Below are 20,564 nucleotides of genomic sequence, written 5' to 3' on the forward strand. Positions count from 1 at the left end.
CTCATTGTCAAATTCGATTAATATTTCCAAAAGGCTAACCCCAGGGCTGGATTAAAAAAATTTTGCGCCTATAAGCATTTTAAAAAAAATCCTATTTTGAAACATATCGTCAACGGGTGTTTTTCTGTCGCTTAATTCAGGCCTAGTTAGCACATTTAGGGACATTTATCGAACTTCACTTAGTTTCTTAATTGAACTTTATATATAAAATATTAATGTTTCTTTGTTTTGTCTGCGCCTACAGGAAGAAAAGAAAAAATTCGATAAACAGACAACAAAATTTTGTCAAACACAAGAACGGTGCTTAAATATGTCAACGAAAAAACAAGATGCAGTTTTAATTGAGGTATGTAAAGAATATAATTTTATTATTACATTTGGCAGTCGGTAAATTACGCGAATTTTATCTATATTAAAATTTAAGTGCATATTTAACAATTTCAAGAATGAAAAGATGGCAAAACTAGCTACATTTTTGGTATCTATAAACTTTTTTCATTTTCATCAGTTTTCACACGTCTGTAGTTTAGATTAGGTTTTTATTTGCCTTGTTTTCACAAGCCCGCAGATCTGAATATCCTCTACCCTGTCCTGTCCATATTTTACTAATATAAATGATTTCGAGAAATGTTAATTTAAAAACTGGAAATGACGTCACTGTCCAGCATTGCCCATGTTTGCAAGAAGTGAGAGCAGCGTGAAGAAATGCTAGACGTTTATGGACTAATAGTCCAGGAGACTAAAGAGTTTTTTCGACATGATAATCATCAAGCTGATATTTCGTAAATGACTTCGTTTCGACGAGACGTCTAACTTTTTATTTAAGAAATTTTTTGTAAGTGGTATTGTTTTCTGTCCGTTTTTTGGATACTCCAGTAATCACTCCTTCAAAGAGGCTCGACCGATGTTTATGAAATTTTTTTTGTATATTTGAATTTTTGAAAATTTTAGCTGAAATGAGAATAGGTGTGTAGCCACAAATTTTTTGTTATGGTAGTGGTTTGCGCAATTTAAGGGTCTTTGAAATTGGCGCCATTTCACCACGGCTTATAATAAACAGAATAAAATATAATTGTAAGATAAACGTACATTTCATACAATTTAAAACAATCTAATTATATTAAATTAATTTATGTGTAGTTATTACAACTCCCACAATTTAAAATTTTATTTTTTATTTCTTCCTGGTTTTGTATTCAAATGCAGTGTACTTCATACATCTAAGTAAAACAAATTATAATCCATTCTTTTATTTAATCTAATTTTTTTTATTTACGCAGATAAATTATATGAAAATATTGGACAAGATTAGGTACAAATAAATTAATGTTGTGATTCTTCTAAAATTTATGTGTGAATTATTACTATTTTTGTACCTCTATGTATATACATTCCTCTTTATTTTATTTAGTAATTTTTTTGGCATAGGTGTTCATAAAATCACCTAGTTAGTCCACTTTCGGTTGCCTCTCTATCTGTCTGTCTATTTGTCAACACGGTAACTCAAGAACGCAAAAAGATATTAAACTGAAATTTTGTATAGCGCGTTCAGATCGTAAAATCAATCGGATCCATTTTGTAAACCGTTAGACAAAGAAAAAAAAATTTAAGGTAAAAATGTTCCTTATACAAAAATAAACAACTTTTGTTTCAAACACTTTTTCATAAACATCATTGTTTAACCCGTGAGGGAGGAAGTTAAGTTAAGAGGCATTATATAGTATTTACAATACCTATTTACTGGGGAGAGTGTGAAGTGAGAGGAAAAATACCCTAATAACTTTGTATGTAAGAGTGGCTATCTTTCTTTACTTACATGACATAAAAAACAAACCATTGCGTAATTATCACTGTCTATACATGGTATTTCAACAATTAAATCAGTCAATTGTTTGTTTTCACTTGTTTTTTTCTCGCTTTTTAATAAAACTTTTGAGTTCAAGTGAATCCTTATTCATTTCATGGTCTACATTCAGTATTTGTTTCTTTGAAATGTATCTGTTTTGCTTTGTCTACTCATAAATTTGTTCCTGGATTCTTGAGAATATTTTGGAAAAGGTATGACATTATTTCAAGAGCTAATTAAATTTAACACTTTTAAAACTGAAATTTTCTTTAAAATAAGTAGATATTAAAAATTTTGCTCTGTAATACTAGTCTGCAATTCACCCCTTTCGACTTAAATTAAAAAATATTATAAAGTATAATGCTTAATTATTAAAATGGCTTAAAAAATCTTAATGATCCGTGGTTTGCTTTAATCGATCTAAAGTACCATCCCTAAAGAAGTAATCATGAGTAAAACTATATTCCAGAACTCGCATTTTAAAGAGAACGAGTCTTAATTGACATTTGGAATTTTATTGGTTCTATTTGTGTTGTTAAAGTTTTTAAAAATACCCCAATAACATGTTTACATACAGAAGTCATTTTTAATGGTCTCCACTTGATTTGTATTTTACTAATTTTACAAACTTATTATACTCCTATTTGAACTATTTTTAAATCAAAATTGTTTTTATAAAAATACAAACTTTCTCTTGACATTTAATTGTTTTGACATTTGAATTAGTATGCCCTTGATTTTATAAAGTATGAAGATAATTTCGATTATTTCTCTAAACTATATATTTGTACATTCTTTCTTCTTGAAAGTTTTCGTTACATTAACAGCAGGTTGTTTCAATTTTCACAGAGACCTAAAAACGCCTTTTGATAATTGGTTTTAATCCCTGGGCCCTGAAGGAAAAGGAGAGGTGTACTTTGTTTCATCGCCATGTATGTGTGTGTCTGTCTGATTATCAGTTTGTAACGCCATGAACGGATGAACCGATTTTTTTTTTTTTTTTTGAAAATAATTTAATGGAAAGTGTTTATAGCTTTGTTTCATGAAAATCGATTCAGTTTGGGGAGAGCTACAAGGAAAAAATTGCATTTTTCTGGGATTTTTATAATTTTGTAAATTTTACTCGTTCATATTAAAATCAAATAAGCTTATTTTTAATCCCCCGTAAAAGAGGGGCCTAAAATAAAAGGGTTTAAAAATAAAATTTAAGTTTGACCGTTTTGAGTGTCTGTCTGTGGCATTGTAGCTCTTAAACCAGTGAACTAATTTGAATGCGGTTTTATTTGTTTGGATGGTAATTTGATAGAGATTGTTCTTTGTTTTGTTTTAAGAAAATCTGAGAGGGTTGGATCGGTGGAACAGCGAAGGTCAATTTGCGATTTAAAATAAAAATTTATTAAAAATAAATTACATTTTAAAATAATTAATAGTAAAAAAGTGTAAGCTACATGGCCAATGCTTGATTTACATCTTCAATTACAATCGTAAAAAATTAATAAAATAATAATAGCCCTACAACCCCATTGGACAAGGCGTCCTTCAAAAACTCCCACTTCTTTCTTTCTTAAGCCTTTCGCAACCATGGACCACCAACATATCTCACCAGTTCATCCTTCCACCTGGTACGAGGACCTTAATCTTAATCTCTTATGATTATAAGTACGTATTATTTACTATACAGCCTCTAAGAATAAAATTGAGACTAATAAAAATTTTCCAGATATTAGATCAGACCTTTATTTCACTTTCAAAATCCTGAAGGATGATTTTTAATTCATTAAGGACGTAGAAAAATTTTATGTTTCTTCTAAAAAGATGATAATAATTTACTATCTTTCTTGTTTAAGAAAAAACTAACGTTACAAAAATAATTATGCACCAAAAATATAAATGGGTTTAGAGAGAGGAAACGTAGATAAAGTTAATTGAATCATTAATTGTTAAGATATGCAGCTTGTTTTATTTTTGTAGAATAAAAATAAAAACGTTAAAAGTGGTGTGTTTTGTGAGAAAGAAACGTTTAAGTAAATTGATGGTCCTTAACCAAAAATCAAGAACAACAATAACTACTATAACCTCCTCATTTGCCACCTTTAGCTTCACTACCATGGCCGCTGTTTGTTGTCAATATTCGAACTTTCTTATTGGAAAACTTAAATTGGATTGATTTCCCTGTTTGTTTCTGAGTTAGGTAATTGGAGGGGCAAAAAAACACTCTTTAAGAGAAACTATCAAGTAAGTCTTACCACATTTATCTCTAAAAAGTAATATCTTTCCAGTGTCAACCACACTCCTTTTTTATGTTGTTACACCAGTTCTATGCCATGATTTTCGCGTTAAATGTTGATTGGTCTGAATTTTTTGTCGAATATTTACATCGCATTTACTTTCCATAACAACTAAAGAAAATAATCCAATGGTGTTATTAAAGAACACAGATATTAAATTCATCCAATTTTTCGATAACAAATTAAAAATACTTTCGGATGGAAACCTTTAACATCTAAATTATTCTATTTTTGATGAAAAAAAGAAGAACCATTTAATTTCTACTAATTTTTATTTTTTCTAGTAAAAAGAACGTTTAATTTCGAATTTATAAACTCAAAAACCAATAGTCTATCTTATATAATAAAGAATAGCATAAATATCAAAAAATCATTTATCGATTTAAAATTTTCTTTGTATCAAGTATTTGAAGGATTATTTATTAATACATTTCAATTTATTATCAAAAAACGAAATTAAAAAAAGGAAAATATAGTCATTAGTTATCGAAAAATGGCTATTGAATTAATAGCTATCAAAAACTATTGTTGAACGAAGTAGTAATATCAAATAATAGAATGTCTTCCTTTTGTTCTCAACAAAAGTTTTAATCGATTCGAACGATATAAGTACTCAAAACTTGATACACACTTAATCGGTTTTCATGTATTTTTTTTATTTTAAATTAGTTCATGTTATGTAACATACAAAGTCTACGTTATCTAACATAGTAGAAGCTGCAGTTAGCTTTTTATATTAAAAAAACTTCTTTCTAGGATCTCTAATTTTTTTTTCTTCCCTTTGTAAACATTTAATTAAAATAAATCATGACTGTACATAATTAACTAGTGAGCCCTTTATTCAGTAAAATAAAAATTTACTGTTTTTCAGATGACATCTACATCTAACACGCGTTTACAATATGTAATTACAACGTGTAAAATGGCTTAAACTACTTAAAACATTAATCAAAATTGCAGTGGTCTATGGAATGCCTAGATTATTAAAAAGTAGGCTATTTTTAGACATTTTCATACATTTGAACAGTATTGATGTAAATTACTATGATTTTTTAATATCCCTCTATTCATTTAACCACCGCTAAAAACCAGTTTAATTTAAACCGGTTATGATAGTTCGATTGTAAGACAAAAGTTGTCGCATGGCAAAATGATTTTCCCAATAGTTTTGGAAATTTCCGTTGAAAAGTCTTAGAATAACCGGTAGTTAATTATATCTTTAAGAGTTTGGTGTTTACCAAAAGTACATAGTGTAAGCTACCCACGAACATATATTAATGGCTGATCGAAGGTAAAAAAACTTTTTCAAAAACTTCGAAAACTGTGGAATTCATTCAAACATTGTGGTTAGCAAAATTAAAGCGAATTTAGGATAAAAAGTAAAGTCAAATTATTATATTAATTTCAGAATATATGTTTCGTTTCATATTTTCGAATCTCGTTTAGCATCCGTTACGTTTTGCCGTTTTTCTGTATTATCAATAAATAATTTTAATGTAAAATTTCAGGCCACTCAGACATACGTTACATGAATTGAAAAACTCTCATTTAATTCATACATAAAAACTAATAAAAGTGTGTTTAAAATAAAAACAGAATAGGCAGACAACTTGAATACTGCAAAAAATTAATGATTTTTATTCATCTCTTGAGATGCATAAGTTGTTTAATTGTGTATGTAAACAAGTCCGTGGTTTTAATGATTTTCAGTTGGTATGCAATTAAATGTACATAAAATTAACAAACGTTTGTCAGCAGCCACAATAATTGTTTTAATTACTTGTTAATGTCAAAATTTACCATATGTCTAAATGTAACTGACTCTTCCCGTACATTCGCCACGTTGTTTACATAAGCTTTTTCGACCTTTGTTCACTTTAAAATTGGATGATAACGGATCTTTTCTTTTTAAAATACCCTAATTTCATTTATTGTGTATGGATGGATGGATGTGTATTGCTATAACGAGTTAATGCTGATCGGGCAGGACTCCGCAAGTTAAAATAAAATGCTTACTTTTTTAAAAAGAAATTAATTAAATTGGTTTGCGTAATATCGAAAGCTAAATAATTAAACAAAATTTTCAATTTTACATATTTTGAAAATTACCTGAGATATCGAAAAATTTTATCCTTACTTTTCGTCTTATATTGTCAAATTTATTAAGGTTTTAACTTTGAATTAAATAGTTTTTTTTTTATTTCCACCGACTAGTTTTCATCATCCATCTACCGTTTTACCATAAAACCAATATTAAATATGCCTACTTTTGATGTCATTTATGTATTTAAATAATCTGGCAACGCCCCTAAAATTTGCAAAATTAATTTTAACTTCCAACTTCATATAAAAAAAATCAAGCCTTCTATCCAAAATTACACTGGCGCTCGTACATCGAGTTGTAATTCGGAAAGTGGGAAACCGGTATACCAAATTCTGAAAACTGCTTATGCAACCTTATGGGAATGGCAATCAAATATACGAATTTTCACCAAGTAAGATTTAGTACAATTACATTGGAACTCTATGAATATAAGTAATAAACTCTGACTATCATAAACTTTTATTTACAGCATAAACTGTTAAAGTTTTGATAACAGGCATATGAACACACCACACACAATATAGAGTGAAAAAGCTTTCTAGAAGAATACTAGTAGCACACATATTTAATAAAAGGGGAGAATCAACAACGAAAAATGGCTGTGATGAATGAAGAATAGTGAAATAGTAAGCACATACCATCATACAATGAAACCGAGAAAGACGACGAGCTTTAATAATATCTTATGAAAACACTGTGTGTATGAGATCTGTTTCACTATACGTTGAGTATGTGGTTTGTTTTTGCTATTAGTATCATTTATGGGTTGATCTATCCTGATAGCAAATTTCCTTAAAAATGAAAATTAATAATTGCAAATTAAATGCAAATCCCTAGAAGATCGTTGTGTTGAAATTATAATACCAATCGTAGGTCGGCGCAATATTTACTGTTTTTCCCCAAAACTTGATAATATAAGGCCCTAAAATTAAAATAAATAGAGACAACCGTTGAATAATGTCTGCCTACCTTATTAGGCTTAGGGAATCTGATTTGGTTCATGGTGGCGAATAGATACTTCGTTACCTTGAATAGGTAGGTTTCGCAATACAGTACAATTTTTGGAGGTGTGTATTATCGCTATTTTTTCATTGGTATAAGACGTAGGGAATCGAGTAGTGACACAAATCAATAAATTCCAACGATGTATACGATTTATTATCATGACTCGGATATCTATGATCATTCCTGTACACCTATCGTATAACTTGAAAAAAGAGACAAATTTTGCAAAGCTGTATGTCCGAAACTATCGGTCCCATAAAAACCGCCTTGGTCTCAAATTGTTACGAATTTAACCTTCTTTAAAAATAAATACTACAGTTTTTGATGAAAAACCAGTCCTTTCAGGTCAAAATCGGCATAACTGAAATAAGGTCAACATTTTCGAGGTTTTGCTTATTTTTCGATATGATCTCGGTCGGTTGGAAACAATATATCAAAAAAACAAAAAACCTGATTTGATGCTTCAATGTTTTCTTTGGGTGGCCTAGATGCCTAACAAAATCATGTGTTAGACAGCTTGAAAGCTCTAAACTACTAATGATCTTCGCAAAACTGATCTAACATAACGCATGATATCCGTTTCCAGGTACCTGGAATGAAACCGAGTAAAATTTTTTAAAAAATATTCTAGAAGCGACCGTTTATAATTTCGGTACCTTAAGTATAAAATTATGTGGGGTATATTAAAAGCTGTCAGAAACACGAAAGTTTACAGTTAGACGGACTCATCGGACGAACTAGTTTTAGAATAGTTTAGCTCCGCTCAATATCGTATTAGTCTTTTTAAGAATTTTATCATATAGACGTAGCGATATCTTCTAATAAATTGACTCATGAATTTCTAGATAGTTTCTTTTACAAAACATATAGATCAACCTATACTGTGAAAAACACAAAAAAGAACAACAAGAGAAGAGAACAGCAGAACGAACAAACGGGTCGATAGTTCCATTCTAGTAGAATCTTTTTTCTAACTTTTATTCTGGTTATAAGTTAGTACAATGACACGTGTATACACGTGACTACAATCTATTTACTCTGTTACATTCGCATTTGAATGTAAAATTTATCCATCTATCCATCTATATATGTAGCTTTTTCGTCAATAATATTTTTATGGTTTTATTTCTTTTGGATGGCTATAAAGCTATCTAAAGCTTTATGGTAAATAACAACATGAAGAAAGAATTTACATTTCGTTTTCATTTAATGTTTAATCAATTTTTTATTATTAGAAAATTTCACTATCAATAAACATTTGTTATTTATGTTGCGTGATTTCTAAACAGGCTGTCGAATTACTGGTAAAATTTGACTGATTAAACAGATAAATAAATAAAATTGTCATTGCAATCCGGCTTTAATTTTTTATAAATATTTTGTACTTTGCTTGATTATGGTAGCAATTTGCGCCGGAACATTGAATGCGTTGATTTACTAGACCATGGCAAATAATTATCCTGAATCAGGGAAGTCTTTAATTATTGAATCAATCATTTTAGAGGTAACCTGTAATTGTTAGACAATGAGACTTACCTTTAGCTTTTTGACGCCAGACAACCTGTTATTCTGAAAAATTCAGTAGGGAAAATTTACTTTCCCGTACTGTTATTTATTTATTGCCGGTAACCATATATCAGACAGATTTTCTGGCGTCAAAACGCTACTTAAAAGGTGCCTTTTTTTATCAATTTCAGAAAAAAAGCGTGTGGATTTTGTAGGAGTATTATATTCCATTCCCGGTATCATTCCCGGGCTCCTATAATTCCTACTAAATACATAAACTAAAACTACTATTTTGACTAAACTAAATTAAAAAGAAAAGAATTAATTTTTGTTACTGCTTAACCGAATTTTAAAAAAATATTGAATCTATTCTGTACAAAATTAGTTTATCAGAGAGTAACATAAACTGAATTTATTTTTAAATTAGACTTCCGCACCTAAAAATTAAAACCTGTTAATTTGTGAACAAAATAACGGATAAACTCCAAATATTCCTAACCGATTTTAAATCATTTCACCTACAAAGAGCTACATTATCAGCGAGTAACATGGACTGTATTTTATTTCAAACAAGTAGGATTCCGAATCAAAAAATGAAATTGAATGCTATAATGCGATAACCTTTGTGTTTAAAGTTGAAATTTCCCAGTGAAGAGGATGGGTGACCGTCAGTAATGTATATCACAGTAAATTTATGGTGTACAATAACTTATAATAATAATGTATTGCATTTTTGACAAATTTTGTCAAAATTGAAACAAATGATTACTGATAAATATTGCCTTGCATTTCAGTATAGTGTTTTTTATACCTCATAAAATAATTTTGAATAATTGTATTTTATTAAAATAAATGTTGTACATTATGATGTGGTAATAGTATAGCTTGGCTTATATAAATGTGGATTCATAAATTTTCTATCTCTCTAATATGATTGTAATATGAGAATGGCATAACCATATAAATTTATCCAGGTTATATTTAACTAGCTTATTTATAATCTGTCCTATTGTAAACTAAATTTTAGATTTATACTAAGATCATCCAAATTTTAATTTGCAATGTGAATTACAATGTTTAGAAATTTTTAAGTAAATTATAACTTGTATTTTTAACTGAATAAAGTTATTTAAGTAAGTTATGAATTACTAGAATCTAACATTATTTGTTTGACTTTTATTGTGTGTTAAAGGAGTAAAATTTGGAGTATAAAGAGATAGAGAAACTGTAACAATGTAGCCTATATCACTAACAGTTGAAGAACTGATAGAATGGTAACCTAATTGGAGTTTTTTTTTTTTGAACTGTGTCATTTTTGATAACTGTTTTTTTTTTTTTATATGTAATTTAATAATAACATGTAATACAGTTTACTTAATTTAGTTCAAAATACAAAAATTAATCGGTTATTGTTTCACAGTGGTTTAAAATTCGCTTCTAAATTATGTTAATTATACTGCCAGATCGATGGATGCGTTGGATAAATTACGTTGTGTGATAAATATTATTTTATAATGTAATGATCTGCACTTTTACTTATTACTTACTTATAATTATTTGCCGAAAGATATGTTTCTCTTTCTTTGGCGTAGATTTCACATTTCTTAACCAAAGAGCAACAACAAACGATAATAATATTAGCAAGATTTTCATATTAAGATTTTCACATTACTACTTCATTTATTTAGCTACTACATATAAATCAATGTAGAAATCCCTTGTGTGTTTAATCCGTAGTACACTTGAATCTTATTATTACTTTACTAAAGTATTAGTATTAGTATGGGAAGGTGTAGTATCTTGAATCAAATATACATTAATTTGTTTTTTTTAAGCCATTTAAAAAAAAAATATCTTAATAGAAATGAACTGGCTCTGTTAAACAACTATCGATAAAAACATGTGCTCCATGGTACATATGTCTGAACCATGGTACAACTTCATAATTTACCACAGTTAACACAATTTACTTGGAATCATTTCCACAGATTCTTAATTGATTGCACCTGCTCTGTTGCTCTCTTCAACTTGTAAGCGTTACAGTTCACACTGAGCAACAACATCATATAATGAATATGATTTAAAACATTAAAAGCCCTAATTTATAGGCATCCACAATTCTGAGCGACCAGCAATATCTTCAAACGGTATTGTAAAAGGTCGGATTAGCATTAGACAACTGCATCGGAGCTCAGCGAAAAGGTCACAGGAAAAAAAGACAAAGTTGTACGAGAAGGGAACCAAGTTGATTTACGAAGTTACGAAGAGAGTTTTCCCCCTACTAAAAAACATAGGGGGAAAAGACAAATTTGTACGAGAAGGACCCGAGACTCCATCTTATAATGCGCTTACCTATACTTGAAAACCCATAAACCACAAAAATAGAATTTTAAAATTTAATGCATACATACTACCATGTATAAATTGTTAGATTCAAGGTACATGTTGTTCGATTCGAAGTTCATACATCAATTCGTGTTTTTGAAACTTTATCTCCTCAAAATGTAATGTTATATTTAAAAGTGAGCTACTTTGAGTATGATTTATAAAACAATATGCAGTTGACATTTTATGAATAGTCAAAACTATCATAAGAATCAAAATTGTTTGTTGTTTCGCAAAAAAGTTGTATTTTAGTTTATTCGAAAAGAAACCCACATTTACAATCAGTCTTCATTTTACCTACCTTCTAATAAAATATCTTTATTTCAAGGCAAATGCTATTCAGTAAATATCAATTCGGAAAAACTGCGAATAATTCGAGGTACTAAAACTTACCCTGTTATATTAGGTATTAAGTATTTTCGGTTACAAAAATGTCATTTCATATAAAACATAAGGGTGGTTATTGTATTGTATTTATATTGGAATAATAGCACGTAATTGTTATCAAGAGAACACTTTTTTATATTAATGTAACTGAAGCTACAACTCACTTCGAAAAAATTTACACTAATTTGTCAATTATAGTAGTAGAAAAATATATTTGATAGTGAATTTTTTTTTAATGTTTGTTGCTTTGCAATGTGTTTTCAATTTTGAAATTTGAAGTAAATACTAAAGATTTACAGGTCTCTTATAGGTATTGACGACATGCTATTGAAAGTCGTATAGCTTTCAAACATAAGCCTTACTAAGAGATATTACAATTTTTGATAAATAGATAAAAAAACGTCACATTCAATTCCATAAATCAACTTGACACGAGAATAATTGAAGAATTCATCAGGCACCATAAGCTTATAGTTAATATTGCAGAAAGTTATTAACAATGAAGAGGGTCATTTTAACATGTAGGTAATGTGATGAATTCCTGTGGTCACGCTACCTACAAACAACTGACCAATGGTGGAAAAGGGTAGTTATAATCTTGATTCTAATAATAATCTTACAAATATAACACATATACATGACTGCGGTAATTGCTATAAGGAATTTTCGTTTTGCTTTTAAGGACCATTAGGTGTCCATTAATTAAGTCACATGTTAAGGGGGAGAGGGGACCAATTAACAGTGACTTTGTGTGACATGGGGTAGGAGGGGTTTGTCAAAAGCCTTTTAACATCACTTGTTAAAATTTAAAAAATTAAAACGCGTATTCTATGAACAAAACACAACATTTCGACTTCGACAGTTCACATTTTAATTTTTATCAAAACATGTAAAAAATCAATATATATCGAAAAAAATTTTGAATTCTTTCTAATAATTTTTACTTGCAAAGATACTGATAATCCGTTTCTTTGATTAATGAAAGTCTAGTAAGCATACAAAATTGAATGTTTCATTGAAAGGGCCTCTTGAAATTTAATGATTTGGTCGTCATTTTAAACTTTATTGATTTGAATCAGATATAGATATGCATTATGCATATAAATTCCTAAAGATAATTTAAAAATTTATGGGGGATGTGTTAATATTTTAAGCTATTAGATTAAAAATATTTTGACAATTTAAATAAATTGCAGAATTATTACATGAACACAAGTGGAATGATACAAACTGATAAATGTTGAAAAACGAAGGGGAAAATAACAAGATTTACTGTTAACTATTTTTTTAAATTATATCATGACAACGCAAACACAATTCTTGTGTTTGAAGATATTTTCGTATTATTATATTTAATTTATTCTATAGCCAATATAAAATTTATCATATTAACAAGAATTTTTATAGATAATAAAAAATTGGGAACTAGGCATGGGGATCGACATAAATGAAATTTTTTTTACACCAAAATATTTTACTTATAATTATCCTACTTAAATCATACCTACTTTAAGATATTTCTATTTTTAACCGACTTCAAACAAAAAAGAAAGAGGTTTTCAATTCGACTGTATTTTTATTTTTTTTTATGTTTGTTACCTCAGAACTTTTGACCCTATTTTGATGATTCATTTTTTAGTGACAAATTAGTGTACTTCAGATTCACTAAAAATTATAAAACAAAACGAATACCGACAAAAAAAAAAAACACAATTCAAAAACAAATTAATATGCACTAAAAAGTAAAAAATAACGAAAATATAATGTAGTTACAATTATTGTTATTTTTGGAGTCGGTTTCACCCAAGGAAACAACTGTAACAGAACAGTTTGCTACATTAACTTGGCTGACACCGACTACGAATAATTGTAAATAGTTAATAACAATAATAGTTATTTTTTACTTTTTAGTGCATATTAATTTGTTTTTGAATTGGGTTTTTTGAAGTCGTTTTTTTTTTATTAAAAGTTCTTTTATTTAGGATTATACTTTACTTAAAAGATACTTGTAAATAATACTACTGAACAAAAAACATACTTTAATATTTTTCTACTCCAAACATTTGCATATTTAAATATTTCTGCTTTTATACGATCTATAAATAAGAAAGCTCCTATCAATTTCAATTCCACAATGTACACAAAAAAACTGAAGGTGTTCTCAAATATTTTTTGCCAAGAACGGATATTAATCTCTCTTCATTTTAGATGACTCCTGGTTAAGTTCAAGTTCAAAACCTTTTGGGTTGAAATTTTAACGAAATATATTAAATAATAGATGTCAAAGTTCCTGGGCAGAACTTAGCTTAGGACTTCGTGACCCTATGACATATATTCATGGAAACAAACGATAAATAATTGAAAATTACGGGATTATATAACGATTTTGGATTAAAAAATTATCAAAATATGTTATTTTGTTAAGTAAAATTATTGACGAGTAAATTAAACTATAATTCTTAAAAAGAAGAAATGTATTGGAATAAATATATTTTATATTTTTTAAGTAGAAAAATTGTAAAGCAGAAAAATTTTCAAAAAACAATCTTTAATTATGGGTTTTAATGGCAATTTTTTATTTTTTTATACTTTATATGCAACTCTAAATGATGTTTAATTTTTCAAGATACGACTCGATTGCTTTTCCGAAATGTTTTATTTTTAAAACAAATTGAAAAATAAAAAGTAATGTCCTGTTTGTGTGTTTATTTTTTTCCTGTGTAAGACATTTTAAAATAAAAAAATAATTGACTTCACCGTGTAATAAAGTAAGACAACATGAATAATAGTACGAATGTATTATTTTATATTATGTAAACCTTCCTCCTTCATCCTCCTACAGGATAAACTAACGATAGGTTAAAGAAGCTTTTCTGTACAATTTCTAAAGCAGAACTGTTTGATATTCTAAACATATATTCTGTTTGATGCTAGTAGCATATATACCATAAAATGTATCCAAAAGTCAAGTCAGCTTGTTTTATATAAATGAGATTTTTTTACCAAACGTCACTCGATTTTACTTAATATTTACAGTTGTACACCCATGGTTTTTCTTAATACGTATGTCAATGGTTCAGTATCTAAAATATATTAAATTATTAAACTCGTTAATTAGACATTTGATTCTATCACAAACTAAGATCAATGTCCAATTTTAATGTTTCAAAAAAATGTCCTTATAATAGAGGAACCCAAAAGGAGATTTGTGTAGTAAATCTAGCGCACCAGATTAACATATGGGGGGAGGGGTTCCTTGGACTTTCCTTAGTACCTCAACTAAATATTAGAAATGTACATTTTTTAGCATGTAATTAACTCATCATATCTTAATCTGTTGCGCTCGAGTTAATTCATCTATCGCAATTTCTTGTTTACTAATCTGATCGACTGCCCTACGAGTGTCCCTCCACATTTAGAGGAGGTCCTAAGGAAGGTCCAAGAAACCCATCATATGTGAATCTGACGCGCTCGAAATACTACACATATTCCCTCTTGGGCTCCCCTATTATTATGTGTTGACAACTAATCTTAACATATTTAACAGCAATATTAGATATGAAAAACAATACCCATCTGAACGAAGGCTGTATTCCTGACGTTTTTGCGCTCCAGCGGCCTTACCGATAATTAAGCTGTTGATTGTAATCTGTGTACATTTATTTCATAATATACTAACTTGCATTTTACTTTGATTTCATTTCAACTGTGCTACTAATTTTTTTTGTAGACGTTTATCCGTCCATTATTGGTAAAATTTACAAAGTTCTAAAGTAGGTGACTACCGTTTTGCTTTCTTTGTCCTTCCGGAACGTTCCGGAAGGTATATTTACCCCACTAATTTAGACATATTGTGCTTTGTTCCTGACGTAGAAATGTTAAAATACAAAAGCCTATGCATAAATATATACATACTATATTAAAATTATGACGTCACACGATGTTTTGCGAAATTTTTTTGAGCGGGATTAAGTCAACGGCCTCGATATTCTGCACCAGCGTTCTAATAATCATTTGTACCATATTTTGGAATCGTCGTTCCCCCAAAACATTATTCGGGCAAATTGCTCCACTAAGTATGCCTAGATTCTTCCCTGAAATATATCGTCCTTATCTCACACGAATTAATAACTATAAATCATTTATTTGAAAAGGACAAAGACAAACATACATGAGCCGTGATACTATTTTAGTCTACTGTCGTCAGTTTTCTATTTTCTATGACATTACTTGATTATAATAATTTAATACTGAGCATAATGATGTTCAAATAAATTGGTTATCGATTTATGAAAAATTACTTTCAAAGTTGAAGCTACGTATATACTTTTTTTAATTTTTTCTTTTTAACGAAGTTGCAACAAAACAAGAGCAGATTCCTTCTGAAACTACAATATCAATGCTAAGGAGAAAGTAAGTAAATTATTTTTAATTCATTCCCCCAGCAGTACAACTCTTTGAAACCTCCAATTTTTGTATTTAACTTTTTTTTCAAATCGTTATTTTTCGAGTAATTTTGGGGTACCTGTATTCTTTTTATACCTGACATAATTTCCCGGTTGTTTTGTGCAATATGATTGTGATTTTCCTCTCTTACATTACGTAATTATCAGAAAATTAAAATAAAGCATAACTAATAAAATCTCGATAGAAAACAAATTATAAATAAAGTAATATTTTGAAATATATCGTAATTGGTAAATTGAGGGTGAAATTATAAATGAAATTCAATATAACCAATTTTATTTATTTTTTATAAGTCATTAAATAAAATATATTGAATAATCCTTATAGATTATACAGAACATGAGTATTCGTTTTTTACAAGGAATCGGACACTAACGCACCCTCGTTATGTAAGCTTGGCTTGCAATTGATCGTTATTTTTTTTACTATATCATACTAAAACAGTTATTTGAGCCATTTAAAGTAAATTTATAAACTAGAGACCAAATTAAATCATATGTTTATGGCTTTAATAGCTAGTGCATGGCTGGTAACATGTGTAACAATTTTATTTCATTGTTTATTGCAATTTTTTAATAGCAATTATAAATCGTTTAAACTAACACCAACAGTGTTTGTTTGACGTTATAAAAAGTAATATTTATTTTATCATGTGACACACTAATTTAAAAGTTAAGGTTTTTCGATCATAAATACAATCTGTCGACATAAATCTATAAATATTTTTTGTAGCTAACATTTTATGTAAAAAACAAGACCGCTTGCGGGTTTGTAAGATGGTATTTGAAGGTAAGACAATCCTTTGCATTTGACTAGCAAAGTGTTACCTTTACTAAGAGTTATTGAATACTCAATGAACCTGTTGCGAAGTCAGTAGAAAACAAGTGAAAACAAACAATTGACTTAGTTAATTGTTGAAAACAAACAATTTATTGAGTAAATTGTTGAAATACCATGTATAGAAAGTGCTGATTACGCAATCGTTTGTTTTTTTTTTACGTCATGTAAGTAAAAAAGATTTAAGCCACTCTTAAAGAGCCACCCACATATATCTAATTTGCGCTCTCACGGGTAAACAATGATGTTTACGAAAAACTGTTTCAAACAAAACTTGTTTATTTTTTAATAAGAAACAATTTTTACACTTAAAATTTTGTTCTATCTCTGACGATTTACTAAATGAATCCTACGGACCCAAGACCCAATTGACCTATGTTGCTCATTTACGAACTTGACTTCACTTTTTTTGGCCTGAGCACGCTATAAAAATTTCAGTTTAGTATCTTTTTTCTTTTTTGAGTTATCGTGTTGTCAGACAGATAGACAGACGAAAGGAAAATCGGAAATGGATTTTATGAACACATGCCACGAACATAAATTTTGTTCGTGGCATCAATATTCTTAAGCGTTACAAACTTGGGACTAAACTTAGTATACCTTGATATTTTCTACAAATAATTGAAATAATGTATGTCCATAAAAATTTATGTGTTTTTAATATTTTAGTCGGTATCGAAATACTTTTAAGCCACCTTCAAGTTGAAAACGATAAAATGAGATGCGTTTATAAAAGAGGCAAATTACCTTAGAAATGGGTTATCATGTCTTATGATTTTCCAAAAATAATTCGACATATTTCGAAAAACGATTTGCGAAATATTTAGAAAGGTCGAAAATCGAGATGCATCAAACTCTAGTTTAAATATGTTGAGAAAATATTTCAAATAAATGTAGTTTTTATAAATAAAGTAATTTCTAAACATAATGCATTTGAGTTGATGGCGTTTTATCAACATCATACTAAACCTACTATGCGGAAAATATGACAAGCAGTTTTTTATATTTATAAATGTACAAGACATTATGAAAATATTATAATATTTTCAGAATAATATGTTTTCTTTTATTTTTATAGACAATAATATTATTAAATTTAATGATTTCTCTGCATTAACGTTTTTATACGTCTTATAAATGTTTATATTTCAAACTACTTATGTAAAATATTTTATTTATCAGGAAATGTCAACAAAAATAAGACTTAAATTCAGTAAAATTACAGGATAAACGTAGGATTTACGAAAGTCGTTTACATATCATGTCAGTGTTTATAGATTTTTTCCAGGTATTTTCTTTATAGAAAAATGGGTCGGAATTCGCATCCGGACACTAATTACATTAATAAAATGACTGTCAAGATCAGACATCTGACCTATTTTTAGGACTAAATACCGGTCTATAAGGATATCAATATACTAGTTTACAAAATAAAAAGTCATGTGTTTCTAGTGAATTTCACAAATCGTTTTTTTAGTGGCATTAACTAAATTCAAACGCATTTATGGACAAAGATTGGACCTATTTCTCCGGCTTACTTTATTAGTTAATCGAGATCCTAAAAGGTAAGGGATAGAATAACACTTTAAATTAAAAAGATGATTCTCATTGAAAAAAATATATCAAAGATTTTTTAGAATATCATTGACTTTCGAAGGAAATAAAACACGCTAGATACAAAAAAAAAATCTTTAACCAAAAAACAAGGGCAATAGATGACATTCGCCTGTGTCCATGGCTTTGACCTGGCATAGGCGAATGACCTTAATTGTGCTTGATGATTTTTTGTTAAAGCATTTTTCTAAAGCTAGTGTATTTTCGATTAAATGCAATAATAAGATATTTTAAAGTTGCATTTCCTCCAAAAGCTAACAATTATCGAAAAAATGTTTTAAATAAAATAAGTGTTATCCTATCTCTTATCATTTAAAATCTAAATTGACTATTAAAGCAACCCGGAGACAAGGTCCAATCTGATATGGGAACATGATACCTCCTACCAAACTCCGAAACTTTTGCTTAAGTTATTTTTTGATTGGTTAACTGCAAAACGAACTATTAGCCATAATAGATTAAAATGATGCACCCTGTACAGAATGTGTGCCGTACACACTATATTTTCAACACACCCCCTCATTCTTGAATAAATATGGTATTATACAGTCACAGGTGAACTAATTTTTTTAATATAATAAATGTCAAGGATTTTCCGTAAATCAAATATATAAAAAAACATAACGGATCAACTCTTTCAAGTGAAAATGTTTGAATGTTTGTGTCAAATAATATTACTGAGGACTGACCACTGCGGACTAATAAAATATATGTATCATATAAAGAACATGAATTCGCACTTAAAATATTATTTCTATACAGTAAAAACTTTGACAACTTGAATAAAATTTAGCTATACTAAATTAGATCAAGCTTTATTCCTTTTGTTGTTGGTTTAGGGCTAAACACAACATAAAATTTGAGCAAACCATATTTTTTTGCTAGGGTGTTCTAAGAGCGTTTGTCTTATACTATTTGTAAACCATATGTTTAGCCATTTATATTATGTGAAGTAGGACATTTTTATGTATAAAACAAACCGGGATTATTTATGTGTATACATGAACCCAGCCGATCAAACTCATCATTTTAAGTTGTACACTTACAATATCAATCACACGCAGTAACACATACCCATAACACATCATAACACACAATACACATTCCCTCTTTGTTTTTTACATAAGAACGTCCATAAAAACTATTCTTACTTCATTTATGGCTAACGAGTAGCCGTAATGAGATAACGAGAAATATAAATGTCATAGAGTTTGTAGGGGAGAGTAGTTATAATATGACCCTTTAAGTACGTACGATCATAAGATTTGTTAATAGAGATAATATAAAAATTTAAATTATTTTGAATGATTTTTAAATAAAATATACTGTTATATAATAATTTCGTTGAATTTTAAATTTGAAAAGTGACAAAAAGTAAGCTTAAGGACTAAATGAAAAATATAAATCCATTAGATCCAAAATTATTACTCAGAAATATTAATCGATTACTATACTTGAAACTTTTACCAGTTAATAAATTTCCATTCACTTAAGATTATTTAATATTTACATACTATTTCCCTATGAATGCGCATAGCAAAAAAGGTTAATAAACGTACGTCCTTAACTTAAATATTATCTATTTACGGAGTCAGTGCATCAATCTGATTTACTTTGTTTTAAAATTGATTTGTCTCTTGACGTTTCAGAACAAATTAATTAAAATCAATTAGTTTATCAATATTTTTCTATTTATTCAGATACCCCAGAAAGTACCATTTTGGCAACCTCCTTAGTCTCCAAAGAACATAAACATACATTCCATCCATAATAACTCCAAACTCACGGTAAAATTTCGAAATTTGAGTTTTCGATGTCTAAAATAAAAACTTTATAAAAAAAGTCATTAACATTTTGTTAAATTTCACGTATTTATACGTAGCGTTATAAATATTCTTATAAGCTTATTGCTTGCCGTAATAACCTAAATATCTTCGTACTTCGAAAAAAGGCAAAACACCATAGGGAAAATCCAACCCTTCGCTTCATCTTGTGTTAATAATATATTTTTTTTTGCCGACTAATATAAGTTTTAAATTTGATTTTTTTTATAATTTCTCTCTTGGTGAAAAAAAATAGAAAATATAAAAATGAAATATTAATATCATAATTTCAAATTTGATAT

The 20,564-nt window shown here is 28.6% G+C and overlaps 1 protein-coding gene across 5 annotated transcripts in view; it reads left to right on the forward strand.

Annotated features, from left to right (window-relative positions):
- LOC123297828 (rho GTPase-activating protein 26) overlaps nt 1–20,564 on the forward strand; it is a 227,983-nt gene that overhangs the window by 151,250 nt on the left and 56,169 nt on the right. For all 5 annotated transcript variants that reach the window (XM_044879624.1, XM_044879625.1, XM_044879627.1 and 2 more), the window contains exon 4: nt 245–346. In XM_044879624.1, coding sequence (XP_044735559.1) covers nt 245–346 — 102 coding nt within the window. The remainder of the gene's footprint in view (nt 1–244; nt 347–20,564) is intronic.

Source organism: Chrysoperla carnea, chromosome 4, assembly GCF_905475395.1.
Source record: "Chrysoperla carnea chromosome 4, inChrCarn1.1, whole genome shotgun sequence".
Classification (NCBI taxonomy): domain Eukaryota; kingdom Metazoa; phylum Arthropoda; class Insecta; order Neuroptera; family Chrysopidae; genus Chrysoperla; species Chrysoperla carnea.